Source organism: Mucor mucedo, assembly GCF_025094135.1.
Source record: "Mucor mucedo strain NRRL 3635 chromosome Unknown EV154scaffold_189, whole genome shotgun sequence".
In the NCBI taxonomy this organism is placed as follows: Eukaryota; Fungi; Mucoromycota; class Mucoromycetes; order Mucorales; family Mucoraceae; genus Mucor; species Mucor mucedo.
This window is the reverse complement of record NW_026252473.1, coordinates 18,425-45,959: the sequence shown is the minus strand read 5'-3', so window position 1 is coordinate 45,959 and position 27,535 is coordinate 18,425. Positions and strand designations below refer to the sequence as shown.

At 35.3% G+C, this 27,535-nt stretch overlaps 10 protein-coding genes across 10 annotated transcripts; 6 read left to right on the top strand and 4 right to left on the bottom strand.

Moving 5' to 3' along the window:
• The first annotated feature begins 114 nt into the window (after positions 1-114).
• EV154DRAFT_529176 (major facilitator superfamily domain-containing protein) lies at positions 115-2,404 on the top strand. The gene is made up of 9 exons (XM_051603647.1): positions 115-329; positions 407-552; positions 842-1,060; positions 1,118-1,180; positions 1,242-1,381; positions 1,449-1,663; positions 1,748-1,841; positions 1,906-2,066; positions 2,124-2,404. Exons 1-9 carry the CDS (start codon positions 134-136, stop codon positions 2,363-2,365), a joined length of 1,476 nt encoding a protein of 491 aa, XP_051451369.1. The 5' UTR covers positions 115-133; the 3' UTR covers positions 2,366-2,404.
• A 9,271-nt stretch (positions 2,405-11,675) lies between these two features.
• Positions 11,676-13,892, top strand: EV154DRAFT_529168 (putative platelet-activating factor acetylhydrolase ib alpha subunit). The gene is made up of 9 exons (XM_051603646.1): positions 11,676-11,834; positions 11,987-12,149; positions 12,222-12,522; positions 12,585-12,762; positions 12,837-12,933; positions 13,010-13,141; positions 13,217-13,318; positions 13,381-13,538; positions 13,605-13,892. Exons 1-9 carry the CDS (start codon positions 11,797-11,799, stop codon positions 13,675-13,677), a joined length of 1,242 nt encoding a protein of 413 aa, XP_051451368.1. The 5' UTR covers positions 11,676-11,796; the 3' UTR covers positions 13,678-13,892.
• Positions 13,893-14,187: 295 nt separating this feature from the next.
• Positions 14,188-14,880, bottom strand: EV154DRAFT_579720 (uncharacterized protein; the record flags this gene model as incomplete). Its single annotated transcript, XM_051606592.1, has 3 exons — positions 14,612-14,880; positions 14,475-14,527; positions 14,188-14,396 (listed from the first exon to the last, which is right to left on the bottom strand). Exons 1-3 carry the CDS (start codon positions 14,869-14,871, stop codon positions 14,188-14,190), a joined length of 522 nt encoding a protein of 173 aa, XP_051451367.1. The 5' UTR covers positions 14,872-14,880.
• Positions 14,881-14,912: 32 nt separating this feature from the next.
• On the bottom strand, positions 14,913-15,934 carry EV154DRAFT_529164 (uncharacterized protein). Its single transcript, XM_051603645.1, has 6 exons — positions 15,850-15,934; positions 15,727-15,764; positions 15,527-15,653; positions 15,377-15,454; positions 15,216-15,307; positions 14,913-15,148 (listed from the first exon to the last, which is right to left on the bottom strand). Exons 1-6 carry the CDS (start codon positions 15,889-15,891, stop codon positions 15,040-15,042), a joined length of 486 nt encoding a protein of 161 aa, XP_051451366.1. The 5' UTR covers positions 15,892-15,934; the 3' UTR covers positions 14,913-15,039.
• Positions 15,935-16,070: 136 nt separating this feature from the next.
• Positions 16,071-17,167, top strand: EV154DRAFT_431366 (endoplasmic reticulum vesicle transporter-domain-containing protein; the record flags this gene model as incomplete). Its single annotated transcript, XM_051596604.1, has 4 exons — positions 16,071-16,170; positions 16,234-16,392; positions 16,470-16,586; positions 16,650-17,167. 4 exons carry the CDS (start codon positions 16,071-16,073, stop codon positions 17,165-17,167), a joined length of 894 nt encoding a protein of 297 aa, XP_051451365.1.
• Positions 17,168-17,570: 403 nt separating this feature from the next.
• EV154DRAFT_452886 (uncharacterized protein) lies at positions 17,571-19,844 on the bottom strand. Its single transcript, XM_051597278.1, has 2 exons — positions 19,554-19,844; positions 17,571-19,476 (listed from the first exon to the last, which is right to left on the bottom strand). The coding sequence occupies exons 1-2, from the start codon at positions 19,790-19,792 to the stop codon at positions 17,604-17,606; spliced, it is 2,112 nt and encodes a 703-aa protein (XP_051451364.1). The 5' UTR covers positions 19,793-19,844; the 3' UTR covers positions 17,571-17,603.
• Positions 19,845-21,247: 1,403 nt separating this feature from the next.
• On the bottom strand, positions 21,248-21,401 carry EV154DRAFT_529154 (uncharacterized protein; the record flags this gene model as incomplete). Its single annotated transcript, XM_051603644.1, has 1 exon — positions 21,248-21,401. A coding segment is annotated over one exon (154 nt), but the record flags the coding sequence as incomplete, so codon positions are not given.
• A 1,343-nt stretch (positions 21,402-22,744) lies between these two features.
• Positions 22,745-24,284, top strand: EV154DRAFT_556475 (uncharacterized protein). Its single transcript, XM_051605354.1, has 5 exons — positions 22,745-22,995; positions 23,069-23,191; positions 23,328-23,403; positions 23,651-23,774; positions 23,918-24,284. Exons 1-5 carry the CDS (start codon positions 22,927-22,929, stop codon positions 24,186-24,188), a joined length of 663 nt encoding a protein of 220 aa, XP_051451362.1. The 5' UTR covers positions 22,745-22,926; the 3' UTR covers positions 24,189-24,284.
• On the top strand, positions 24,270-24,740 carry EV154DRAFT_473876 (uncharacterized protein). Its single transcript, XM_051597944.1, has one exon. It carries the CDS (start codon positions 24,427-24,429, stop codon positions 24,679-24,681), a length of 255 nt encoding a protein of 84 aa, XP_051451361.1. The 5' UTR covers positions 24,270-24,426; the 3' UTR covers positions 24,682-24,740.
• A 665-nt stretch (positions 24,741-25,405) lies between these two features.
• EV154DRAFT_529150 (G-protein gamma-like domain-containing protein) lies at positions 25,406-25,918 on the top strand. Its single transcript, XM_051603643.1, has 2 exons — positions 25,406-25,577; positions 25,642-25,918. Exons 1-2 carry the CDS (start codon positions 25,435-25,437, stop codon positions 25,775-25,777), a joined length of 279 nt encoding a protein of 92 aa, XP_051451360.1. The 5' UTR covers positions 25,406-25,434; the 3' UTR covers positions 25,778-25,918.
• Positions 25,919-27,535: the final 1,617 nt, after the last annotated feature.

The following is a 27,535-nucleotide window of genomic DNA, read 5'->3' as shown; positions in this document are numbered from 1 at the left end:
GGCGGTTTTTTAAAAGAAACAGTCTAGAATTGTTCATGTGTCACTAGAATGAGTATAAAAAGTCTTCATCATTCACACACATCTACCTTCCTTCTCCTTTTTCTTTTTTTTTTACTCTAAATAAAAAAATTCCATGAACGACAGCAATAATACAAATCAAGGAATGGAGGCCTATAGTGACTCTGTACAAAATACCCTAGTGATCAATGATTTAGCAGACATTGGTAGTACTGTGCCATCTCCAACCAGCTCTGTCAAAGAAAATGGGTACACCCCTACCTTTGACGATGCAGCATGTGCCAAAACTGAAAAGCCGAACCATGAATACCGTATGTATAAAGGGGATATAGATCATAAAAGTAATGACGTCTGACCTGTCTTTCTTTTTATTTTTCTCACTTATTAGAGCGTAGCTGCAACGATCCCGAATTCGGAGCCAACGAACCATCTATTGCTACTGTCTTTGAGGAGACTGACGGTGGCTACGGTTGGCTCGTGATTCTCGGGACATTCATGGTTCAGGTCACAAGTTTTGGCCCGGCTGCATGCTGGTAAATCATTATATTTCTATTGCGATTTTTTTTTTTTTTTTTTTTTTTTTTTGAGACTATGTTCTGCACTTGAATATTGTTATTTTTTTTTGCAGCGGAAAGAGAAAACAAATGGGGGGCTCTCGTTGTGTTATTCTCATCTCTATAAAAAAAAAAGTTTTTTTTATTGTTATGATAGAGCTAGAATTCTAACTCTTTTTCGACGTTTGATTTTTTCTAATGAATAGGGGTAAGTTTGGTGTCACTCATGTAAATTCGCACGCTTCTTTTTTTAATATTTTTGTACCACAGGTATTATGCAGGACCATTATGATGTAACCATGTTCCGAGATACAGTTGCCAATTCCCAATTCCAATTGAGTTTTGTTGGTACATTACTAGAGATCTGTGTAAATTTGATGGGTCCTCTGGCACAATTGATTGTCGCAAGGTTCGGTACAAGGACGGTTTTGGTCTTGGGTACCATTATGGCCACTTTGGGCCTTGAACTAGCTGGATTCAGTACTCAGGTAAAAGTGAAAGGGAAATATGTATAAATGTAATGATTATTAAGAAGTTGTTTATAGATTTGGCATCTTTATTTAACTCAGGGTATTTTATTTGGCTCTGGTGCTTCTTTCCTCTATGTTGTAAGTTATCAAAGTTTGTATAGAATCGGACGCTTTATCTGATGCACAATTTATTTATTAGACTGCCATGGGAGTAGCCCCACTTTGGTTTAATAAAAGAAGAGGACTAGCTTTAGGTTTAGCCTCAGGTGGATCTGGTATTGGAGGATTGGTTTTACCATTTGTCATTACACCTATCAATAAGAATTTAGGCGCCCCATGGTATGTTCTATCGTTCGTTTAGGTGACTAAACTATATGCTAATTTCTTTCCGATTTTTTTTTTTCAGGACCTACCGAATTTTAGGTTTTATTTGCCTTGCTTGTAATATCATTGCCTGTATTTTTGTCAAAGCTAAGAACCCTGCTAAAAAAATGAAGGGAGGAAAATCTTTGAGGTCCATCTTCCAAATGGATGTTCTTAAAGATAAAAACTTTTTGTTATGGTGCTTTGCCTCGATCATTGGCCTTAGTGGCTACTTCATTCCTTATTTTTTTGTCCCAGGTTAGTTTTTTCTTTCTTTCTTTCTTATTCAATATACCTTACGTTCCAAGTATCTATGTGATTACTAAACTATCTATATTGCAGCTTACGCAACCAGTATCGGTCTTACGGCTAGTCAAGGTTCTACGTTAATTGCCGTTATGTCCGCATCCAATTTTATTGGTCGAATTATGGTTGGGTAAGTGCATGAGGGCAGCGCGTCTGTTACATGTGTGTAATTCTTACAATCGTATTATTTTTAGTTATATCGGTGACCGTATTGGCAGATTGAACTCCAATATCATTTTCACTTTCGGAAGCTCTTTTAGTACGCTATTTGTTTGGACATTTGCAAATGGTTTTGGAGCTCTTATTGCCTACTCCGTTTTGTTTGGTTTCTTTTGTGGTGCCTATTTTGCTATGAGTAAGTCTCATTTTGATAATATCTCTATATTTTACTGTTATTAAATTGTATCTTTAGTGACACCTATTACAGCTGCTATTTTAAAACCGGAACAGTATTCCACTGGTGTATCCATGCTTTTACTTTTCAACGTAATTGCTATTTTCGGTATTACAGTAGCTAGTGCAATTGAAGCTGCAGTCGATGCAGAACCATACCTTACTTACAAGATGTTTACCGGTGTTGTCTATCTTGTCAGTGCCATTCTTTTAGTTGTGCTTAAAGTACGATTGACAAAAGGATTTTTTACTAGAATTTAAAAAAAAAATCAGATAATAAAAACTTTAGAATATACAGAATGAGTTTGTGTAAAATAAGGGGAGGAGAAAGTATCTTTTGAGTACAAATCTTGGATCGCACAGATTATACCTGATATAATAATCGAAAGTTCCCACGTTACATTTTTATTGTACAAACAATAGGTGTCACAGTCGTCTACCAACAAATTGTCAGGACACACTTCCTTTTGTAGAATTAAAAAAAAAAAATCATGAGATTTGCCACTTTCGTACACTGGATTTTTTAGGATTTTTTTTTTTTGAGACACTCGGAAACGTAATAATTTATCAATCATACACTGCGCCGTAAAATAAACATAGCTTTGGAAGGACTTGCTTAAGAGAAATTTAGCGAGGTTATAAATCTAACCTAAAGTGTTTGCAAAATACAGTTCATATAAATATAAAGTTACAACATAAAATAATGAGGTGAAATAAATAATGATTATGGACTGCTTGGCAAATATAAATTACTAACAGGGAGTGACACCCTTATGCAATAGACTCTTCCTTATCAGACATACCACATACAGTGTGTAGACCGAATAAATAAAGAGTTAACTAAGGACACCATGACTAAAGCCTTGCAACCCCCCTTTTTTCTCCAATTTAAACTAGAGTAAACAGTTCAGATAATGTTTATGTTTACAAATCAAAAACTACTAGTGGATTTCCAGAAATCATAAATTAGGCGATCATTTGCTTTATTTGTTTACAATTCAAACCTATTTTAAGAAATGTATAATCACGCATGATGATAAGATGCTTGTAATTAAAGTTTAATAAGTTTAATTTTTATATACGATTCTATCTATATAATTATTCTTATCAATACGTCCTCTTAGTAAAAAAGAAAAGAAGAAAACACTTGACTTTCACTCTTACGTTGAGTTTACGTTCAGTAAAACAACTTTTTAAGGGCTTTAATAAGGTGGGTGGATAGACATACACAGATAGGATGATGTGTTAGCCATAATATAAAAATTAATAGTAGCCGAGTTAGTGATACAAGCATATGAAGAAACGAATGATTAACAAAAAAAAAAAAAAAAACCAATATTTGCTACTGGCGGTAGGTTGAGATTTTTCAGATGACTGATTGGAATATTTTTCACATCATGCTGACTTCCAGACAATTTTAATCAGTTCCTTTGCTTAGACCATTAAAAAACCCGCGCAAGATACTCTCTCATTATTAGGAATCAACCCACAACTCATAATCGCCCCAACACTTTTTTATACTTCGCATTATAGATTATTGAAATTTTATCATATTATGATAAAAATACGCTTTATAGAGGAAGCTTATTGAGTATCGACTTGTAATATTAACATAATATTTAACAGCTAAAAAATATTTCTTATGATGGGAAGAAATAATTGAAATTCATGCAAGATCCTCCCTACCCTAATTCGTTGTTGTATCAAGCCATCCGCTAAACTCGTCCCTCTGTTAAAAAAAACAATCTTAGTATCTTGCTTTTAATGAGTGATAAAGATATTGTCCTGGATTATCTAATCTTTATTATGCGTTATATCAGTCATTTGGCAAAGTACGACTCATGATTTCCAAGTTCATGGAACTTTGTACGTTTTCCGATATATTTTAAGTTTCTCTGTAAACCCTGTCTGTAGCCTTGTTCAAACTTTCTTTAACAAAATAAAAGTCATTGAAAGTGTTAATTATAAAAGAGAAAGATGATTTTTATTTTGTATCCAAAAGCGGCTTCTATAAATAGAATTGTTAAATCTCTTTAAACATCCTTTAGATATACCACACTTGACACCTCACCCATTTTTTAGATATCACCGCGACTTTGACAAAATCATACCTATTTCAGACCCTCTGTTTATCCAGAATGAACATGAATCATACACTTTCTACCCATTACTATCTAACATAAACGGATCAGGGCGTTCCATAATTAGTATTATTTACGATGCCTTTAAAAAACGGAGCAACCCTTTGCTGGTGTTTGGTTGACTTTTTGATTTAATGATCCATCATAAACCGTGGATCTAAATATCCATTGCCATCAAGTGATACATTTAACTGCAATCAACCCAGAACTAGTTTTCGCTCTTCCAATCTCTCCTCTTAGTATAGAGACGTCATTAATTTTTTTTACTTGCATCAGCAAAATTTACATTTACATCTTTTCTGTCAAAAATGTTATCCTTGCTTCGGATCATTGATACTTGAGTGTTACCCTCACTGGAAAATAAATGCTTGTCCATTTTCGTATTCTTACAGAGGCTTATGATCGTCAATGTTTTTATATATTTCTTGTATCTTAAAAAACAATATAAACCAGGTTGGTTGCTCCACCACACTTTTCCTATTTTAATAATTTGACACTTTGTTACACATTCCACTTTTTTTTTTTCATGCATCACATTCGGAACTTGAAAGCATACTTTGATACGGAAAGTCTTTTATTTACGCTATTTTTTTTTTAAAAGGTGTAGATAGATCCCTGTTTACTTTATCTTGTATATAAAATTCAATTAGTAGTGCCCTTCACTAACATACCTATAATTACGGTAAAAGCCGATATTTGATGATTACGTGAAACCAACATATTAGCATCCAATGTAACCTTCATATGTTATATATCTGTTTAACCACTTTTATGTTCTTGAAGTACGGAATAAGCACACAGATATAGACATGCAGACTTCAAAGCATCTGACTTTGATACTGTGGTTATTCTGGTTCGTCCTCTGGAAGCAATAAATACATTTAGGGTGGTCGTTAAGTAGCTACAATAACTATCCATGCTGCTGTCCCAGTAGATCGTAACACAATTTTAGCACGGCATACTTTTACATAAAACATGATGTATCCTCAGTTTATGTAGGGTTTATTTTTGATCAAGATAAGGCTTACAGAGGTTTCTACTGATCAATTACGTGAACTTGGCCAACTTCAGCGTGTCATAATTTTACCAGTTGTTGAACTTTCGTTTTGAACTATTCTTGCACGGTATTTTTTCTTTCAGCAGCAGATTGTTTCTCCTGTTCCTGATCTATATATTTGAGCGCGATTCTCTTCCCATTACATACTTGGAGGGTTTCTCGGAGAAGACACATTTAGTTTACTGAACGTAAACCCAGAAATTACTCTTACTATATAGTAGTATTATAGTTTGAGTTCTCCAATATCATACCAATTATGGCCAATTCGGTAAAGCAGGGCTTGTTACTTTCGTAGCGTGTGTACCTGCAACCAACTCTGATACTATTTGTCTACATTGTTAAAAAGACAGCCTTACAACATTAGATCCAAAGATGCCTACCTAAAGTGATTTTCGCTGCCATGCCAATTACCGTGAATACCTTTAGCCATGTGGGTCCTGATGTGTGGTTTCGAGCTTTACGTCGTCAGAGTTTTACCAAGTCTCAGCTTTGCCGCCTAATTCCCTTTCATTTTTTTTTTCATCCCCAATGAATGCCAAATACAATTTACTGATGAATAACTGGCGATGTTCTGTTTACGTTACTACAAAGGATTGTGATGTTTCCCTCTTGCTTTCGGGATCGGATTTCGGAAGGGGGTTCCTTTTCAGGTCTGACATTATCAACTCGTCTGTCTTTTGCTTCATTAAGCCCTTTCCACAAGCAACCTCTAGGTAGTGGAGAGGTTAAGTCTCATTCGTTGTCGCTTATAATAATCTAGTCATTTCGTGTATACTTTTGATACGAAAAGAAATAGCGGAAATTAGAAAAAGTACCCCTTCATATTTGAAGTGCTATGTGGTCTCGTAAACTTTAGGAAGCTAAAGGTGGAATCGCTGCCATAAACAGATCCAGTCTGAATGAACTTGCAATTGTGAAAAACCAAAAAGAAAGAGAAAAGTTTTGTGACAAGTGTCTTATTGGTCGACTTGAATTTGTATAAGATCCTTTTTTTTTTTTCCTGCCCCACCCATGGCAACACACTCCTAATTTCTCTCTTTCTCTTAAACAACCGATGTTCTTTTTGAACAATAGAACACGAGTATAGTTTTTTTTTCTATAATATTTGGTACATGATTGGTTTTTAGAATACAATCGCTACAGGAACTTAACGTTCGAATCAATGATAAGTCAGGACACTACACGTCTTTTTTTTTTAGTCCTGCGCAGTTGTGAATTTAGAAATACGTGTAACCCAGAAAAAAAAAAAAGATTATATAAGATGAGAAATTATCTTTTTCTTTGTTTTTCTTCTTCATTCTTTTATTTATCCATTTCAATAACTCAAGTATAGTAGTTATTGCGGCCTATTGTTACTAGTAAGGGATGACTTCTTCATGGATAAAGAACCTCTATCGGATGAATATGACCGTAATAGCTTTACTGATACCTAGTGGCATTAATTTGCTTCCTTTGTAAATGATGGTTTAATTTCACCTAGGCGAGCAAATGATTCTGATAGAGGATGACTGATACTAGTACGAAGATTTTATTTTGGGGACTTCATCCTTTTCCCCTTTCATTATTTTATTTATCCATTTCAATAACTCAAGTATAGTAGTTATTGCGGCCTATTGTTACTAGTAAGGGATGACTTCTTCATGGATAAAGAACCTCTATCGGATGAATATGACCGTAATAGCTTTACTGATACCTAGTGGTATTAATTTGCTTCCTTTGTAAATGATGGTTTAATTTCACCTAGGCGAGCAAATGATTCTGATAGAGGATGGCTGATACTAGTACGAAGACTTTATTTTGGTGACTTCATCCCCATCTTTCTTGTCTCTCTCAACCTTTTTTTTCCTTTTTTTTATATAATAATAAAGTAAAGTTTCATTTCTACTTTCATGTGTGCATCTATCTTTTTTAAGTGTAATTTTCTTGTTGAGAGCTTTCTTGTTGAGAGACCATAGACGGGTATGCCTTGAAGAAAAGGAAAACATCCTGTCCTTTTTTTTTTTTTTTTTTTTTTTATGGTCTAAAAAAAAAGTATATGATCCTTCCAAAAGGCCTGATAAAGTATTCATCTGCTTCCTTTAATAACGACACATTTTGAGAGTACGTGAAACTTATTATTTTATGGGACGAGGTTATAGTGATTATATACTTCATCTGCCAAAGATATCTTGTGAGGTGTTTTTTGTCTTTTTTTCTTTTTTTTTTTTTTTCACTCTAAACACCCCAAAAAACATCGACACCTGTCAGAATTTATAATGGAACAGACAAGACTCCCAGTTTTTTTTGTTTTATTAACGCATTGGTTACTTTACATGAATGTCGAGGTCCTACTGAATATAAAAAGATATATATAAGTAGCCTTATACTACCATAACATAATGGGGGCGTATGTTCCACGCCAAATAGTACTATCTGGGGGTCGAGAAGCTTCTATATGAATGAATCCGGTGACAGCCAATAGATAACGCTATATAGATTTTTAATCTTTTTTTTCATTACTTAATCTATGTAAACAGATGACGACATGTATTTAAAATAGTAATGACCATAAACAAATTCTGTAAACATCAACCGCCACAGACACCGGCAGATTATAATATTCTATTACTAGTCAATATAGTGTATCCATGCTGTTGCCAATACTGATGTTTCTCAGTAACAACGAAAAACCATATATTTCATCCGTGTAGTGTCAAGTATATACACGATCTCCTGTTTCAGGTTTTAGTTTAAAATCATGCTAATAAATTAACCTTCAATCCGAATTCCGCTCTCTGGGTTTAACAAATAAAAGAGATGCATGACAGCCAGAATACGTTGTACAGGATCAAAAAAGATCCTGAAATCGTGTGCTTTTTTTTTTATATTAAAATAAAAGTTTGTAAAAAATTCTAGTCTATATTTATGATGTAATTCACCCCTTATTCACTTAATTAAAGGCGCTATAGCCCATATATTTGCATGTCATATATTTAGATGTTTTTTTTTGTGGGCAAATTTAAAATCTCAAAAGAAATACAAATAAATCATTTTTAAACGTCTTTTTAAACGATATTTCCTATGGAAGAAGCACATTAATGTGAACAGTTAATAAACTAATGTTGAATAAGCGTGTATTTTTAAAAGGTATGCATCTGTAGATACGAATAATAACGCAATGTGCGTTTGGTAAAAGGCCCAAATACATGTATAAATAAACAGCGTATAGCGATAGAAAACCAACCATTGGATGTGAAAAACGCACGACTATTCAATGTGATTTTAGCAATCATTCATTGTGAATTTACACAAAATACACCATCATTGATTGCTTAAATCGGCCATTTAAGCAATCAATCATGGTGTGTTTTAGCAACATTTTACCATTTGGTGCGCCCGCTGTGATATATATACGCTTATTTTTGTACCACTTCTTGGTCTCTGGGATTTCGAAACAAGGAATGATCCCTTTCAATTTTTGTTTTCCAACAGTTATTTTTATATGATTTTGCCTCAATTCGACAACAAAGCGAAGAAGGCTTTTAAAGCCAAAAAAAAAGAGGGGGGGGGGGGCTAAAACCAGTTAACTTTTCTCACCAAAAAGCATTCGAAGCGCACTAAGACATGTTGTGTCAACGACGTGTCTAATTAAATTCAAAACAACTAAGACAGGATACTTTTATAATTTACTCCCCAATCCTTAATATTTTTCCAAACTTATATATTTTATCTCATTATAATCAAAACCCAAAATCAAAATAAAATTTAGACTAAAAGCATGAGTTCACACTCGAAACCACATTGATTTTCTTCATCAAAAAGTATGGTGCGCCAACAAAAACTATGGTGCGCGTATGTTTAGCCTATTTTAAACACATTCGTGATTACAATTTGTAGTAGACAACTCATGGGACAGAAGATATGGATCGGATATCACAATAAAAAGTCCTGTCTCAATATCAGTATGAGGATGTAGACCTATCGAAAAAAACGTATTTTAAGTAGTATCATAGTGGAATCAAGACCAAAAAAAAAAAAAAAAAAAAAAAAAAAAAATTGGGGACAGCCCCCACTGACGAAACGAGGAGGGGGAGGCAATGCGAGACTCGAATTTTGATTACAAAGGTCAATGACACTGAACACCAATCTGGGTACTTTTCAAATGAGAATATGAGACATATCCATAGAGTATAAACGAGGAGGATGACATACATGAGAGCAATTGCCCGATGTATGGTAACAAAGGTTACAAACCAAATATCGAGCCCTTTGACAGTAAATATATGGCTGATATTGAGGATGTAATTAGACTGGATATTGCTGACAACCTGATGGGTGACAACAATAATATGTAATCTTAGTGAATCCTTTGAACTGTAAGGACAAACATGGAATAACCTCGGTTAGCTCAGTGAGAAACAACACCCCCCCCCCTCACTCTGAATAAGAACCAACTTAGGAAGTCGATCTCATCAATGTTGCTATTTCGTTTTCAAATACATTATGAACACTCAAAGTATCGATATATTCTTACACCTCATGCAATTATGCTTCAAGTATAATTAATATTGTCCGTGAGGGTAATTTGGGATTTTTGTAAATTCTAAAATCGGAAATGACAACCGAAAAAGCAACAATCGATAAATGGAGCACACCGGATGCTCCGCTTAATTGTGCCTTGTCTAAATAGGAAGAACGAACTGATTTGCTGAGAATCTAGTTTGATGAATTGTCATTTCATTCTAGGCGTATCTAGGAAATGAACCAAACTCTGCAATTTTTTTTTTTTACTTCCCACAAAATTCAAAGTGACGATTAACGCACAGTCAAAATACTGAACAGATCATTTGTAGTTATAGCCTTTGTGTTATTGGAGCAGTAGTCTTTTTGTATCAGATACGGAGTCTTTGACTGTACATGATGGGAGTCTTATACATAGTCTGATATAACGTTTGAAAAACAAGATCATATGAGTTGGTGAATCTATCCTAAATTTCAGTTGAATAATACATATGTGTGTTAGGACTTGACGGATAGTGTGCTGTAAATGAAGTCTTTACAATCGTTATTATTTAAGGGTCTCATTTGCTAACTACATGAAAATTTATGTAAGGATTTGGAGTCTTCTGTATTCAATCGTCTAGTTCAAGTGACACATATAAAGGTCAAATAGGTCGTATTCATATTTAAACTTTTTCAGAGTGATAGGGCTGAGTCTCTCTGAAATATTTCCTTCTGGGTAGGAACTTTCTTACAACCCCGGCTTTGTCACACTGAATATGTCTTTTTGTTCAAAGTATCACCTTTTTTTTTTTCTTCGTTGTTAAATATTTTTTTTATTTTATTTTTTTCGTTTCCCTGACTTGAACAAGGTGAAAGACGAAAAGAATCATACACTCATTGGGGGAACTTAAATTTTTTTTTTTGTGCTTTAGCATGAAGCCATATCAGTTATTTATATTGTTCATGCTTTTTCTTCTTTTCTATCTGACGTTGTAAAAAAAAAAAAGTTCCTTCCATGAAGGATACAATACGGGGTGAGATTTACATAAAGTAGTGAAGTATATTTCATACATAATCTGTAGGTCGAGCACATCATACACACGTTTTTCTTATAGACAAGGTATGAAAACACTACTGATATAGATGTACCTTGTAAAATATCAATCTCACCTTTATCTTTTTATATGTGTTCGATTGATTGTCAAATGCGTTAGAATAATGCACACATTTGTATATCACTATATGAATCGTCTTTTTAAAAAAAAAAGGTTTTTTCGGGTGTAGATAACAAAAAGATCATACTACAAGCATGACATGTAATCAAACTATGGTTACTTTTCTATTTTTTGCTTGGAATGACTTGGATGCTCTGGATAAGCACGGTAGAACAATGTATTCTTGTTTTGGGAGCTTTCTTTTTTTTAATTGAAAACCTATAAATCATCTTAGATGCCTCTCCATTTTTTATCCAATCGTGTCATCCTCATCAAAAACCAAACGCTCTGTTTTTTTTAAAAAAGAAAAGAAATAGGGTTGATACCCAGAATATAAATTTGCTTAGAATATCCACCATGGGCATCTTTTTTTTTTTTTTTTTTTTTTTTTTTTTTGTGCCTGTCCGGAAAATGTCTGAATCCAAGAGGTTTTTTTGGTGCAACAATTAAGAACTTTGGGTTTTTTTTTTTTTTTTTTTTTTTTTGTGTGTGTAGGAGAGCTGCATGAGCCATTCTTACTCTCCGGGTTTCAAAAAAATAAAAATAAAAAAGATAGGGCAACAGCATAGATGAATCACCAGTGCTTTTTTTTTGCATTCCGTAAAGAGACTTCCGTTTACAACAGTAAAAGTCAAGTGATGGAATACCAGCCATCTTTTTTTTTTTTCTTTGCGTCACTCTGTTTTGTAACTCAAAAAAAAAACATTTTTTTTTTTTATTTCTCTTACTCTCTTTCTTTTTATATTAAACTTTTTTATAACTTACTAGAAAAATTCTTGTTGAATATTTCATCTAATCATGACAAGTATTCTCTCTGATCGCCAGAAAGATGAGTTGTAAGTTTATTAATTTAAAAAAAAAGGGGGGGGGGTTCTCTCTGTGTGTGGTCAATGGAGAAAGATGAGGCGTTCTTAACTAGAGGATGAGAAAGAAACGTCATGATGGTGCTAGCATTAACCCATGAAAAAAAAAAAAAAAACTCTTTTAGACACAAGGCTATATTGGATTACCTCAGTGCGAGTGGATTTACAGAATCCTTTAATACTTTGAAATCTGAAACACATAACGAAAATTTCGCCTCTGACCCAAAGCAAAAGTATTCGGGTTTATTAGAAAAGAAGTGGACTTCAGTTATACGATTACAAAAGAAGGTTTGATTATTTAAAAAGATAGTATTGGGTGGGTTAAACTAATACATTTCTAAAAAAAAAAAAAAAAAAAAGATCATGGAATTGGAAACAAAGTCAGCACAAATGCAGGAAGAAATCAATAATGCACCTATCCGGAAACAAACAAGTTCAGTCGATTGGATCCCTCGCGCCCCTGAGAAACAGAGCATGACAGGTCATAGGAGTCCAATCACTCGTGTCGTCTTTCATCCTGTCTATCAAATCTTAGCATCCTCTTCTGAAGATTCAACTATCAAAATTTGGGATTATGAAACGGGTGAATTCGAAAGAACATTGAAAGGGCATACAAAGGCTGTACAAGATATCGCTTTTGATCCCAAAGGCAATTTCCTTGGTACAGTTTACTCTGCAAATTAAATTAAGTCTATCTTTCTCATTCTCTTCTTTTTTTAAAAGTGTCTTGTTCCGCTGATCTCACAATCAAGGTATGGGATGTCAATAACGATTACAACTGTATCAAGACTTTGTTTGGTCATGACCATAGTGTATCTTCAGTTGATTATTTACCTTCGGGCGACACCATCCTATCATCATCACGTGACAAAACCATCAAACTATGGGACGCCTCCTCAGGGTAGCAACCAAAAAAAAAATATATATATTTGTTGTAATTAGGCGACTCACTAAACGCAACTTTTCTTTTACTAGTTATTGCTTGCGAACATTAAGTGGACATTTGGATTGGGTAAGATCAGTTGTACCCAGTGAAGATGGTCGATATCTGATTACAGCATCCAACGATCAAGTAAGCAAGAAGGAGAGAAAGAGAGAGAGAAAGAGAGAATGAGTGGCTAATACTTTTTTTGTTTTGTTTGATTTAGACGGCGAGACTTTGGGATATTCAAACGGGAGAGTCAAAAATGGAATTTAGAGGTCATGAGCATGTACTTGAATGTGCTATTTTTGCACCCATTAATTCATACCCGTATATTCAAGAGTTAATTGGTGATGAGGTAGTTGCATTATATTAAAAAAAGAAAACGAGTGTGTTCGCTGTTACTGACGTTAGAGAATTGGGGGGTGAATAGAATAAATCAAAAGACCAGTTACCCGGACAGTATGTTATTACGGGATCCAGAGACAAAACAATAAAGATCTGGAATACAAATGGACAATTATTACACAATATGGTAAATCATAAGGGGGGCATAGCATGACAAAAAATAGAAGTTAACACACACACACACTTTAGGTTGGACATGATAATTGGATTCGAGGATTGGTGGTTCATCCCAGTGGAAAATACTTGCTGAGTGCTTCGGATGATAAAACAATCAAGATTTGGGATTTAAAGACTGGACGATGCTCTAAAACACTGGAAGCTCATTCACATTTTGTAACCTGCATAGCGTAAGTTCTTCTTTTTTTTTTATTATTATTATTATTCTACCTCTATAACTCATTCGTCCCAAATAGTTACTGTCATACCAGTCCTGTTGTTGCAACAGGTAGTGTCGATCAAACAATTAAACTTTGGCAATGTCGATAAGTAAAAAAAAAAAAAGAAAAGAAAGAAAGAAAGAAAGAAAAAAAGCCTATTCCAATACCACCTTATAAAGATTTTTCCATATTGTTATAATTTTTTTTTTATATATCTTTTTACTTTTTTCTATATAATTTCCCCCAATCACACATATTACACCCTTTTTTTTTATTATTATTATATATATACATATATCTCCCCCCCCCCCAACCCCCTTTTTTACACCCCCACCCATTAACTATATCATTTGCATTCAGCACAAATCGAATTTTTTTTTTTTAGACTGGTGTATTCCTATGAGAAAATGAGGGTATTCTATAATTTGAGGGGGGGGGGGGGGGAATGTGTGCTAATAAAAACCTCTCTTTTTTTATTATTTTAAAATCATTCGGAGATTGGCAAATGATGCAATCTCCATCATGCTCGAAATGCATAAATTACAAACAGAACCACACATAAAAAAAAAAAAAGCCCTCCCCCCCCCAACAACAACAATAGAATAAGGTTATTTTTTTTTTATATACTAGCTAGTTGGGATTCTAATTCATGAATGCGTTGTTTATAGAGAGCAACATCGCGTTGTAAATTTCGTATATGATTTACGGATTTTCTTAAAATAGCTCCTTTATTCCCGCCTACGACGGATTCTTTTTCTTGCGCTTCGGGTAACATGGTGCCTAGTTCTTGAATTCGTTCATTTATATTCTCTCGCCTCCTTCTCTCCACTTTTTTTTTTAAAAGTATTAGTTGTCCCCCGTTCCCTCTCTTTCGCCTTTTAGCTAAAAAAACAAATCTTAAATTACCTGCGTTATGAGATTCTCTTCTACGACGCTTCTTTTCAGCCAAGAGCTGATGACTTTATGAGAGATCAATAAAATAAAAATAATTATTTAATATCGACATTTAAAAACACCCCTCTTCATGATTTGGTTTTTTTTACTTTTTTTGAATAGATTCATAGTCTTGTCGACTGTCTGTCTCGGATGGTGAATGGTGGTAGACGTCCATCCATGATAGATAGTCTAAACAAGGCGCATACGAAAACCGGTCTTCGGGCAACTGCTGCTGCTGCTGCTGCTGCTGTTGCTGCGGAATTAACATTGAATTTTCCTCCAAGGGGTGGTGGGATAAGAAGGGTGAAAGGTATTGATCCATTTGATAGGATTCCATCAAATGGTATTCAGTAGGGTTTCTTAGCATAATTTGTTTACTTTAAGAATAAACAAGAAGAAGAGAGAGAATGAAAAAAAAAAAGTGTGATTTATATATCTTTTTTTTTGTTCAAAAAAAACTATAAGCGGGCATTGAACGATAATTTAGTTAAAAGAAAATTCATGCGGTATCTGTTGTGAAGGGGGGGGGGGAAATTTAATAGGGTTTGTATCGATTTGTATTGCTGTTGGTTGTTGTTGTATCTGTTGTTGGTTTTTGTAAAAGTTTTAATTTTCTTTCGATGGCTAGAATTTTAGCATCCGTACTTTTTTTTTTGTTTTGTTTAGTATGTGAATGTGCAATGAATATATATATAAAAAAAAAAAGGGTACCTGGAATCTTTAAGCTTGTGTCCTCGTAAAATTGACAGCGAATTTGGTCGACCGCTAAAGCCACGTTTTTTAGCGTCGTCTTGCTCTGGTGTCTATATATAGGAATTAAGACGTAACAATGCATGATTTTTTTTTTTTTTTTTTTTTTTTTTTTGGGTTACCATGTGTGCAAAGGAGACAACAAGTGATTTGCCCTTCATTGTTTTACCATGTAACGCATTAATAGCAGTCAGTGCATTCTATATACGTCATCCACATCAGTTTTTTTTTTTTATATATCCCCTCATGTGTTTTTCTTTTTTTTTTTTTACCTCCTTTTTTTCGTATTCGAGGAAACAATAGCCTCTAGGTAAACCTTTCTTGGGTCCTTGCCAATGCACCATATTATCGATAAATGTGATTTTACCATACTTTTCAAATATCTTTACAATGGCATAACTACAAGTTTTCGCATGAGCGTCACAAAATAAAAGGAGGCATGGGGGAAGCGTGTCCCTATGCATATACTCACTCGTCTATGGTTTCGTCCAAGTTACCAATGTACAATCTCTACGGTGCAACCTCTTTTTATAAATACATTATTTACTTCTCATTTCCCCCCACCCCCTTATTTTTTTTTCTTTGTTAAGTATACCTTTGTGTTTGTGCGTGTAGTATGTGTTGTTGAACTCGACATGTTGAAACAATGTAATGTAGAAAAAGAGAGAGAGAGAAAAAGGTTAAAAAAAAAAAAAAAAAAAAAATTCTCCACGTGACGAGTTAATTTAAAATATAGGGCGAGTGGCAAAAAAGAAATAAAAAAGGTGGCAACTTTTACTCTCTCTCTCTCTCTTTTTATAAATATAAAAAAAAGGAATGGCGAAAAAGGGGTCTGTCTTTGGCAATTTACGTCAATTGGATGGCTATGCAAAGACTTTGGATGACTTTCGTGTCAAGACGACAACAGGTGCTTCCGGTAAGTTTTTTCTCGCATGAGAGAAGCCAAAAACAAATACTCATCATCTTGTGTGTATTACAGTGACACTTATGAGTACACTTATTATTCTTACATTGGTTTGCTTTGAACTGATGGCATATACCACACCCATCTGGCGACCGAGCCTTGTGGTGGATCAGAGTCGAAAAGAGAAAATGGCTATTAATTTTAATATTACCTTTCCTCACATGCCTTGTCATTGTAAGTAACAACCACTTTTTTTTTGTTGAAAGCACACCCCGTGTCAATAACAGTTTTTTTTTTTTGCCCGCATGTAGTACTGAATGTAGATATTATGGATGATACAGGAGAACATTCATCAGGTTATTCTCAAGATGTGACCAAGGTCAGATTGGATTTATCAGGCAAAGAAATCGAGCTGGGAGAAACTGTGAGTAAGTTTTACCCCTTTCATTCTGTCATCATCCGATGTTTAACAAATGACTTCCCTTAAATAGAGTTGGGAGATAATACAAAGGATGTGGTAAAGGCATTAGGAACCCAAAAAGAATGTGGTAGTTGTTATGGTGCGGTTTCTTTACGTGAAGATGGATGTTGTAACACATGTCAAGATGTACGTGAAGCCTATGTAAAATCTGGTTGGGGTATGGTCAATGTAAACATCATTGATCAATGTATTGCCGAAGGTTGGATTGATCGTGTTCAAAAGCGTTCCAATGAAGGTTGTAACGTCTTTGGTAATTTATGGGTGAATAAAGTACGTGGTAATTTTCATTTTGCACCAGGGGAAGCCTTTCAAACATCCAGTATGCATATCCATGATCTCAAGGAGTTCTCCGATGGGGCTCCCGATGGCCATCAATTTGATTTATCGCATATCATTCATAAATTAAAGTTTGGCCCTGATACACATTTAACCTCCGAAGCCATTTCTGCTGCAACCGATCCTTTAGCTGGTACCACCAAGACGGCTCATCAAGGTAACACACACACACCCCTTATTTTTATAACATGATAGAATCCCCCATTTTGTCTGATCCTATTCATCATTATTTAAGCTCGTGTCATGTATCAATACTTTTTAAAGATTGTCTCTACTAAACTGGAACCCATGCATGATATCCCTACTTTCACCAACCAATTCTCAGTGACCGAAAATGATATTGTGATGACAGAGACCATGTCTGGTTTACCCGGAGCATTTTTCAATATCGATATATCACCTATGCAAATCACTTACAAGGAATCTCGAAAATCATTTGGCAGTTTCTTGACTAGTGTATTAGCTATTGTAGGGGGTGTCTTTACTGTTGCTGGATTAATTGATCGTGTAGTTTATAGAGCTGAAAAAGCATATAAAAAGAAGCTAGAGATGGGAAAGACATTATAATAAAAAAAAAAATCTTTTTTTATTTTTATTTTTTGGTATATATACAAATCTATTAAACAAGCTACAATCTTTCCTTGACCCAGCCTTCAAGACCATTTGCCAACCAAATCTCTTGTACACTCTTACCAAGAGCTCCCACCTTGTACAATTTCTCTTGTCCGTTCTCTTTACGTACAACCACTTTGCCTTCCGCTACATGAATCTCCACTTTCCATCCTGTACGTTTGGTCAAATCGTGGGTACCCACCTCGGACTTCAAATCATTGACCAATTCAGGTGATTCAATCAACAAGAGTGCATTATTCACTGAATTACGTTTAAAGATATCCGAATAGGATCCTGCCACCATGATTTGAATATCACGGGATTTAATCGCAGTAGCCGCTTGTTCACGCGAAGATCCCGTACCAAAGTTATAACCACCCACAAGCACATCCCCACCTTGCACAAGGTTCACAAAATTAGGGTCATAGTTCTCCATCACCACTTTCTTCATATCATCACGTGTCATATCATCATTGTAAGTGTATTTACCAGGATAAATACCATCCGTGTTTAAATTATCTGCAGGACAAAAGAGAATTTCTCCCTTGATGATGGAAGGGAAATTAGGCAGCACTTCAGCAGCACTAGTAGTAGTAGCCTCGGAGGATACCTTGGGTGTACTTGTTTCGATACTAAAACTAGGTTTGACATCTTCAGCTAATGTAGTAGAGGCGGGACCGGAGATGATACCAGAAAGAGCAGAAGCAGCTACGACAGCAGGGGAAGCCAAATAAGCTAAAGCACTGGGTGATCCCATACGACCCTTGAAATTACGGTTGGTAGCAGAAATACCAATTTCTCCATCCTTTAAAAGACCTGTACCTAAACCAACACAAGGTCCACAACCAGCCGGTAAGACTTTAGCACCCGCCTTGACCAAGATATCCCAATCACCTGCTTCTTGGGCTTCCTTTTGAACTTCAGAACTAGCGGCAGCTACATAAAATTCAACACCTTCTTTGATCTTTTGTCCTTTCAGTACTTGAGCCGCTTGCTTGAGATCACTGGCACGTGAATTGACACAAGAGACAAGATAGGCCTTATTGATAGGGATGGCTTGGGATTGAAGTTCAGCTAAAGGCGTTGCTACCTTGACAGAATTTGGACCCGAGACATGAGGTGAGAGAGTGGAAAGATCCAAGGTCAAGGTTTTAGCATAGGTAGCATGAGGGGAAGCACGTAGAGGATGATCGATAAGTGCTTGAATGGTTTTATCATTAATACGAGGATGAACAAACTCTTCTCCCTTGTTTGGTTGAACCAAATTCTTATTTTCAAAACGAGTGAAATCAATACGACGTTGACGTTTACGTAAGAAATCAATGGTTGCTTCATCCACAGGGAAAACACCGGCTAATGCACCCCATTCGGTCGTCATATTGGCAATGGCTAAACGGTCCTCCACCGAAAGTCCCTTTAAAGCTTCTTGTCCATGAAATTCAATGGCGGTATTCAAGACTTGATCCTTGTTGAATAAGCCACATAAGGTAATGATCACATCCTTTCCTGTGACTCCAGTAGGAAGTTGACCTTCCAATTGAACTTTGACGACAGGTGGGATTTGCCACCAGGTACGACCTGTAGCCCAAATGGCAGCGGCATCGGTACGTACAATGGGCGTACCCAAAGCACCAATACCACCATACATGTTGGAATGAGAATCCGAGGCTACCGTTAATGTGTTGGGGAAAGCATATCCTTCTTCAATCATCACTTGATGTCCAATACCACGACCGGCAGGATAGAAATCCACACCTTGTTCTTTACCCCACGCTTCAATATTGGCGTATTTCATTAAATTCTTATCCGTCTTGTTTTGAACATCGTGGTCAAGAGCGTAAACGGGTTGTTTGGGATCATGAATCTTTGTTGCGCCAATCGATTTAAACCTGTATAAAAAAAAAAGGATGCGGTTTGTGTTAGTTGTTGTCGTTATGTGTGTGTGTGTGGGGGGGATGGGGCTTACTTGGGAATGACGGCACCGGTGTTATCATGGGTCAAGACATGATGAGGACGAATGGTAACATAATCACCACTCTTGACTTGATATCCTTCAGGTAAATCCAAAGCATATTTCTGAACAATTTTTTCAATTAGGTTTTGTGAATCAGTTTCTGTCGTGTAGGCGCGATGATACACACTAGGCATGAAACGGGCTGTATGTGTTTTATAAACTCTGGTTGCTCGAGATAATGATAAAAGCATCCTATGGAGTTGAGAGGGGGGGGGGAAGGGATTTTTTTTTTTTTAGTGTAAGGAAAAAAAAAAAAAGAATGAAATATATAAAAAAAAAAAAAGAAAGAATCTAAACCTTTATGTCTTTTTTAAGAAAAGAGATTAGATTATCGTATTGTGTAACAGTGCTTGAAAGAAAAGCGCCATCAGTAAAGTACACTTTTTAAGGTTTTTTTTTTGTTTGTTTAGGAGATTTTTTTTTCTTCCTTCATTCTTATTGTTCTGGCTCGAGAGGGGGTTGCCACCCCCCCCAACCCCCTTTTTTTTTTGATTCATAAGATATTTTTTATGATACAAGCATTGACGTTTATGTTGCACAAAGTAACTCCGCACTTGAGACTTTTTGTCGTGGCATACGATATTTCATTTTATCCTGGCAACGTGAATATATGTATCTACGGCCTTTCTTTTTTTTTTTGGGGGGTTGATTGGATACAAGAATACATAGCAATCAGGGGGGGAGCTTTACCATGACAGTCGTGTGATCTTCTCCAATCATCTGTATATAAAAAAAAAAATGGACACATTCGATCTTTTGTTAACAACATATGAAGCTCAATGAGTGTGTGATTTTCATCTTTTTTTTTTTTTTATTTAGATTATCGTACACCCCCAGATTATCCATCTTTTTTTTTTCAGTCGCGGATCAAAACTTTTTTTTAAGACTGCGGGAGGGGGGCAGAAGCTCGCGCACCTGACGAAAAAAAAGTCGAGCGCTGAGTGAATGCATCATGCAAAAAAAAAAAAAAAAAATCGAGCACTAACCAAAAAAAAAAGTCAAGCACTAGCTAAAAAAAAAAAAAAAAAACTAAGCATAAACGCACAATAAATATTCGTGCACAAATCAAATAAAAACTTCGTGCAAAAACTTCATGCATCAACTTTATTAAAGAGGTTGCCTGTTTAAGCAAACTTCAAATTTTATCTACTGAAGATCTACAAAAGCCCTTGCAGGTTCGCTGATCAAATACTTTATTGCTAAAGCTTTCCCTAAATTTTTTGAGGACAATGTCTCCTCTTCCCCAAAAGTTGCTTCCCCTCTTGACTTTTACTCTTGCAAACAGGGACCAAAAACTGCTCAATTGGATTGAGTTTGGGTGAGTAAGGGAGGAAGATAAACAGAGCCATAACTATGAGCTTCGATCTACTTTCTTATGTCACCATGATTTATGAATAGGGCAGTTATAAGATACTGGCCCTTTGAACTCTTCATATTGATTCTATTATCTTTATTGTTTCAGCGACAAAGTTGAAATAGTGTCCTGTTACAGTTCCACCTTTCCCCTTTCTCTGGTTTTTTGTCGAGGAGTGCCCACCTGGCCCTTTTTTTTCTTTTCTTTTTTTGAAAGGGCTGTGACTTTTGGAGAAAAAGCGATGTTCTTCCCAGGAGCAATCCAAATATTCACCGTGATCATCAAGGGTAACAAATAGCATCATCAATCTTCTGCATTATTCTTGCTTTTCTTTCTTGGGTCGACCATTCTTCTGAAGACGATGACGAGCTGGAACTGGATTGGGAGGAGTGTGGTGAATCGTCTCTATAGCATATGTCAGGGGTCCAGCGAGTGGGAAAGAAAAGCTAAATTGTCTTTTTTTTTTTTTAGCAATATCCAGTCATGAGCTTGATGATTTCAAAGTTTTTAATTATCATTCTCTGTTAAGGTATAAATAGGAATGAGTAGCTGGTTAAAAAAAAATGTATTTAATGCAAGAGCACATTCATTACCAAGAAAGTTAGAGTAGACGTGGTACATCGATGGAAAGTATTAGTCAAAGACGCTAAAGAAAAAAAAGAAAAAAAAAAAAGTCAGGAAGTTGAGGCATTCCCTCATTTAAGCTGAAGGTCTACTCTCAGACATATGCAAAGATAATGCCTCCCGAATAGTTTCCGCAAAAAAATGAGATACCTGTGCAGTGAGGGAACAGCGATACACGGCCGCGATGTACAACTTACAAAGGCGAGAGATCCATCATCCTTCCAGACAAAAAATGTTTTTTTATCTTACCTTTCTATGTTTGCTTTTGACTATCTTCTGTGTTATTTTATACGTGCTTTATAATAGAATTATGGAATATCAGTAGAAAGTAAGCAGCTTGAGAGGCGATTCAGTTAGATTACCTATGGACTCATATAATAGAAAAAACAAACGATTACGAATTTTCGTCTGTCCAAAACGGAAATGTCTAGAACTACGTATTTTTTTCAAACGTATTTTTTTCAAATAAACGTACTTTTTAGAATCACGCGATGGTCTACACGTCGATTGACATGCCATATCATCTAAACTTCATGGGATGATCGATTTCTGTTTTCCATAAAAAATCTGCTTCACTGTCATTACAAGTTACTACTGAAACACGTATAGACAATAATGTACCAAGCTCTGACTTGCTTGGGAGTTGTTTGCAAGTGTTTCTATTTTAAGTAAAGGCTCAAAACATTATGGATGATAAAATAGACAAATGAAATCATCTTGACATAAGCTTGTTTATCTATAAATAAAGCTGGGTTCACACACTTTATTCTTTTCCTTTTCTTTTCCCTTAACATGCTTCTTTTATCGTATAAAAGTAACCGATCACATAAAAAGGTTAGTTTAGTAGTGACTCTTGTATTTCTTTGAAAAGAAGCTAAATTGAAAAAAAAAGATATATATTGTGATATTGCGGCTGCGGCTAGTCTTTGCTATAGGAGGGCGACCTTTTTTTGGCAGGGTTCTTGAGTTTTTGGAACTCAAGAACCGTGAATGGCTGTGACTGCACTGTAAATAGTTCGTAAGCATACTGGCCTGCTGGTCTTGGCTGGAGTTTCTGTAAGTGGTATAAAAAAAATACGTTTAACGAAAACATAAGAGACAAAGTTTATGAACTATCTTTTTTTTGCAGCTGACTTTGATCTTCTAAGGAATGATTTAAAATCGAATTCCCCCTCAAAAACATGGACAAATATGAACATGCTTGAGATGATCAGTGATCGATATCACTTTAATGAAGCAAGCACAACAAAACCCAAAATAAAGAGCTTTTTATTTTCATTTTGAAATGAAAAAAGCCGATGATACCACTGTAGCGAATGGCGCAAAAAAGAAGAGCAATTGTACTGCATGCCTCAGTGCGACCTTGTTATTGACTCAAGACCTGCTTTATCCTTGATCAACTCTAATATCAAAAAGGTGTTTCAACAGAGTTGTCACTGGTTTTTATTCAACTCGATACTAACATTATTTCTCTCTTTTTTTTTTATAGCAATTAAAGAAAATACTGAAAGACAGTCTAGTACAAGATGCATATGATGAAATGCTAGAAACTAGCCACAATGAAAATAATAGCAACGGTGAAGAACAGCAGCCTGAGCCCAAAGAAGAGAAAGTACCTCAAAGCAACTGACTTCAAAGACGTTGGCTGGGGGGGGGGGGAGGATAAAGTCACGATGTTGAATGAGCACTTGTAACTAAAGGAACTGAATATAGTGCCAAACAAGATACTTTTGTATTAATCATGTTAGAACAGTGGTACTGATGGTGTATTAGACTTGACACGAAAATCAATAATTCCCAAGCGATTAAGAACTGTGGTTGATGGTATTTGCCAGCCACTATCGTCTTTCGCTGCTAATGACACTGAAGAATGAAGAGTACAATGTTTTAAATATCATCAGCAATCGCCGCACAAAGAGAGATCTATACCAATCCGTTGACAAGATTGATGCCGTTCTGTAATGATTCAGAACTCTCGTATATCAAATTGGCGGTCCAAAAGCTGTTTAGGCATTGTTAATATACTGACTTTTGTAAACTATCTACTGATAGTTTTACTTTTTCATGTTAGGTGTAACCTTTGGGCATCGTAATGTCTTAAATGGTAATCATAATGAAGATTGGTATCGTGTGAACGTATACGGAGATGTTTTTGATTTTATATTCAATGGACAAGCAGGCTATGAAACAAAAAGGTATGAAACATGGTGATATCAGACGTAAAGCAATAATCCTATATCTTATTTTTTGTATATAAATGAGTGTTAAAGGAAATTAGCTTAGACGAATGTGTATCATTAAGATAGTTATTCTAACTTTCTTTTTTTTTCTCTTACAGATCTGAATGTCACTCTTCAATTGTTAAGTCGTTACGAAATATGGGTCTTCTAGATGCAAACACAAAAGATGTCAGGCTTGTATTCATTTTTACGAACAGTAGTGGTCTAAACGATGCTTTTTATTGTGAAGACAAGCCTTATGAACGTGCTTCAAAAGACAACGAAAAGACCAGACATTTAAGAGAGCAAGTATTGAACTACTGGAAATATCTCTTGCCGTACAACGAATGTATTGAGTATATCACTTGCCGTAACATGCCAATTCAATAAGCTTACGCTTCAAATTACGGCTACAAAGTTCATTGCAGGTGTTACTGTTAGTTCAGTCCTAAGGGAAGTCAGAATTCCCAATAATGATCAAGAGGGAGCGTCAGTTGCTGACTATTTAGCAACAGTTATATCTTTAGTGATATGTGCTCTTGCATTAAATGCATTTTTTAACCAGCTACTCATTCCTATTTATACCTTAACAGAGAATGATAATTAGAAACTTGAAATCATCAAGCTCATGACTGATATTGCTAAACAAGACAATTTAGCTTTTCTTTCCCACTCGCTGACCCCTGACATATGCTATAGAGACGATTCACCACACTCCTCCCAATCCAGTTCCAGCTCGTCATCGTCTTCAGAAGAATGGTCGACCCAGGAAAGAAAAGCAAGGATAATGCAGAAGATTGATGATGCTATTGCTACCCTTGATGATCACGGTGAATATTTGGATTGCTCCTGGGAGAACATCGCTTTTTCTCCAAATAATTAAACCCCTTAAAAAATCTCATAGCTTTTTATCGTATATCACCTTCACCTACAAATACAGTGTTTCTCGAAATTACTCGTGCATCAAGCAAAAAAAAATTCGAGCACTAACCAAAAAAAAAAATCAAGCATAAACCACAAATAAAACTTCGTGCAAAATAAAGAAAACTATATCCCTACACAAGATAAGAACTTTTTTACATCGATTGATGAGGGCTGTGGATAATTTAGTCACTCTGGGCAAGTATTCATACAACATCCTCCGGTGAAAAAGTCCCTTTTTTTTTTTTTTACTGAATTCGGATTTTACCCATGTTGCATTCTCTTTTTTTATGCCGCATGTATTACTTACAAGTGAAAAAAAAATCACATTCTGTGGGGGAGGGTGCAGCAGCAACATGTTTAGAAAAAAAAAAAAAAAAAAAACACCACGGTCGGCGATTTAAATCATGTGTTTGTTAAAGTGATGAGTATATGTATTTGTTGATTTTCCTTCAGATGGGGAGGGGAGCTTTCCTAAAAGTTGATGGTCGGTTGTCTGCTGCATCACTGGTAATAAATACAAGGTGTGGCTTATTATACATAGTTTATTCCTTTTTTTTTTTTTTTTTTTTTTCTAAAAAAAGAAAAAAAAAAAAAAATCTATAGGCGCGCGGGGGGTGGGAAGGGAGAGAGAGAGAGAGAGGCAAACCCAAAACGCTAAATTTTTGTTTTTTTATTTTATTGCTTTTTTTTTTTTTTTTTAAATAATAAACCAATGTCAAACTCGTATACCCAATTGAGCTCTAAAAAGTCCTACAACATATCCGAAGCAAAGTTAAAAAGAATATTGGAATACAATGAACGGTTACGAGAACAATTAGAATTACCCCGCATTCCTGTTTCTGAAGCATCCGCAAGGTAAAAAAAAAAAAAACATGGTTCGAATTCATCCTAATGCTTTTTTTTATATATGGGAGGACAGTCTCATTACCTATTGTAATTCCACCAAAGATCCTCTCATCCCTTCATTATGGGGCCCTGTCAGTAAAGAGGAAGACCCTTTTGCGCCGGCCGCAGGAGGAAATGGAAGAACAAGTGGTTGTTGTATTGTCATGTAGACATCTTTTTATTTTTCCTATCACACTAACAGCACACACACATACATACGCACACACCCTTTTGTCTCTCTCTCTCTCTCCCAGCCTATTTGTAAATACAGCGGAAATAAAATAATAAAAAAAAATTATATATTCTACAAACACTGTCGTTTTTTTTTTTTTTTTTTTTTACCCGTATGAAAGGTATGTTTTAATATAGAAAATAGGTTCATTAATTTAGGGTGCCACACAAGGTAATAGGATGTGGTACAATAAGTGATTCAAGTGATACTAGCATCTTTTTTACGATGCATTGCTTCCACATACTTTTTTTTTTTTTTCACGGTATTAAAAAAAGATGTCTTGTGATTGAAATGATGCAGTAACATTTGTATGGCCTATAGATACGACAGCCAAAAAAAAAAAAAAAAATAGCTTTCTTTTACTAAACAGAACACTCATTCATCCGTAAAAAAAAAAAAAAGAGCGAGTAAAAATAGTTATAGGGTGCATTGCATATCACCCGGATCGTTTTGCGTATGAATTCGATCATCGCAAGAGGTAGGGTGAATTTTGTCTCATCTTGACTGAATTGGATGTGCTCTTTGAGTCGCCTTTTTTTTTAGTGGATGAATCATCCATGTCGTGTTTTAATTATTCATTTTTAGAGATCATCATCAAAAAAAGAATTGAGATAAAAAAAAAATACATGCCGTAATAGAACCCGTCTGTGGAGAGAGATGAGAGAAAGGGGTGTACATTTACATTTGATTGAAATATCACTTATTATAATTAGATAGCTTTACACTTACAAAAGAGAGAAGAAGAAAAACAGATTGAAATCGTAGCGATATCTGGTAAAAAAAAAAAACCATGTTATTCAATTAAGCTATAACGATTTCAATTGTTTATCTCACTACATCTTGGTGGGATCGTTTATTACTCATCCACCATTTGCCCCCGACAACCCGGTATCTAACCGAATCGGACAGATTCTTCTTGTTAAACTAGATCGGAGACGATCATGGTATATATTTGTTTGTTTTACATTCGGCCTCTTTACAATATCTTTGTTATATCTTTAAGTCATACAAGTATACAGATGAGTTATTTGTAAAAAATAGTATAATCATATTCCCATTACTCTTTTCATCTCTTTTCATCCTTCACAATATTCTTACTTACAGTTACAATACTTTAATTTTTCCTATTCATAAAGGGAGATCAGCAATGCTGTCCATAATGGATGATTTCCTGTATAGTGTATCTAAAAAAAAGTGGCATGAAGATTAATTCCCGTAGTACCTTTTTTTTTTAAAGAAAGATCTCTGTGCAGTCAATTTTACACGCTCCATGTTCTCTGAGAAAAAGTAGAATAGTTACACAGGCTCAATGTCTTTTAGTAGAGCCCCAGAGCAATAACATCTCATTTGTGTTGAATCCTGCTCCCAGATTCTCTTTACAATTCCACCAGGTTTCTCTCATTTCTTTTGGTTGAAAACTTACATGTTTGTTTCCCTTTTTACTATCTGATCATCCTACTGGGGGACATTTTTTTTTTTAGTTATGAAGGTTAAATCTTATTTTAAAAAATAGTTTGCTCACTTTGTCTCATGTACCAGCTAAATAGACTTTTTCTTTTTAAATCATAAGAAAAATGGGGGGGGGTGGGAGGACTTTTCTATAACACATGAATTCTTCTTCAACTACAATTAGCAGAGGAATATTTGGCCACTGATACATAATTTTATTACAGTCAAATCAACACATTAATCGGTG

Excerpts from the sequence above, each read along its gene's own strand:
- EV154DRAFT_529150 (XM_051603643.1), top strand. The coding sequence starts at position 25,435 with ATGTCAAACTCGTATACCCAATTGAGCTCTAAAAAGTCCTACAACATA. Across the intron at positions 25,578-25,641 it reads GTTTCTGAAGCATCCGCAAG|TCTCATTACCTATTGTAATT; the intron begins GTAAAAAAAAAA and ends ATGGGAGGACAG.
- EV154DRAFT_556475 (XM_051605354.1), top strand. The coding sequence starts at position 22,927 with ATGCCTCAGTGCGACCTTGTTATTGACTCAAGACCTGCTTTATCCTTG. Across the intron at positions 23,404-23,650 it reads ATTAAGAACTGTGGTTGATG|GTGTAACCTTTGGGCATCGT; the intron begins GTATTTGCCAGC and ends TTTTCATGTTAG. Across the intron at positions 23,775-23,917 it reads GCAGGCTATGAAACAAAAAG|ATCTGAATGTCACTCTTCAA; the intron begins GTATGAAACATG and ends TTTCTCTTACAG.
- EV154DRAFT_473876 (XM_051597944.1), top strand. The coding sequence starts at position 24,427 with ATGACTGATATTGCTAAACAAGACAATTTAGCTTTTCTTTCCCACTCG.
- EV154DRAFT_452886 (XM_051597278.1), bottom strand. The coding sequence starts at position 19,792 with ATGCTTTTATCATTATCTCGAGCAACCAGAGTTTATAAAACACATACA. Across the intron at positions 19,477-19,553 it reads ACCGGTGCCGTCATTCCCAA|GTTTAAATCGATTGGCGCAA; the intron begins GTAAGCCCCATC and ends TTTTTTATACAG.
- EV154DRAFT_529176 (XM_051603647.1), top strand. The coding sequence starts at position 134 with ATGAACGACAGCAATAATACAAATCAAGGAATGGAGGCCTATAGTGAC. Across the intron at positions 1,181-1,241 it reads GTGCTTCTTTCCTCTATGTT|ACTGCCATGGGAGTAGCCCC; the intron begins GTAAGTTATCAA and ends TTTATTTATTAG. Across the intron at positions 1,382-1,448 it reads AAGAATTTAGGCGCCCCATG|GACCTACCGAATTTTAGGTT; the intron begins GTATGTTCTATC and ends TTTTTTTTTCAG.
- EV154DRAFT_529168 (XM_051603646.1), top strand. The coding sequence starts at position 11,797 with ATGACAAGTATTCTCTCTGATCGCCAGAAAGATGAGTT. Across the intron at positions 11,835-11,986 it reads GATCGCCAGAAAGATGAGTT|ACACAAGGCTATATTGGATT; the intron begins GTAAGTTTATTA and ends AAACTCTTTTAG. Across the intron at positions 12,523-12,584 it reads TCCCAAAGGCAATTTCCTTG|TGTCTTGTTCCGCTGATCTC; the intron begins GTACAGTTTACT and ends TTTTTTTAAAAG.
- EV154DRAFT_529164 (XM_051603645.1), bottom strand. The coding sequence starts at position 15,891 with ATGTCGAGTTCAACAACACATACTACACGCACAAACACAAAG. Across the intron at positions 15,455-15,526 it reads TCGAATACGAAAAAAAGGAG|AATGCACTGACTGCTATTAA; the intron begins GTAAAAAAAAAA and ends TGACGTATATAG. Across the intron at positions 15,149-15,215 it reads CACAAGCTTAAAGATTCCAG|TACGGATGCTAAAATTCTAG; the intron begins GTACCCTTTTTT and ends CAAAAAAAAAAG.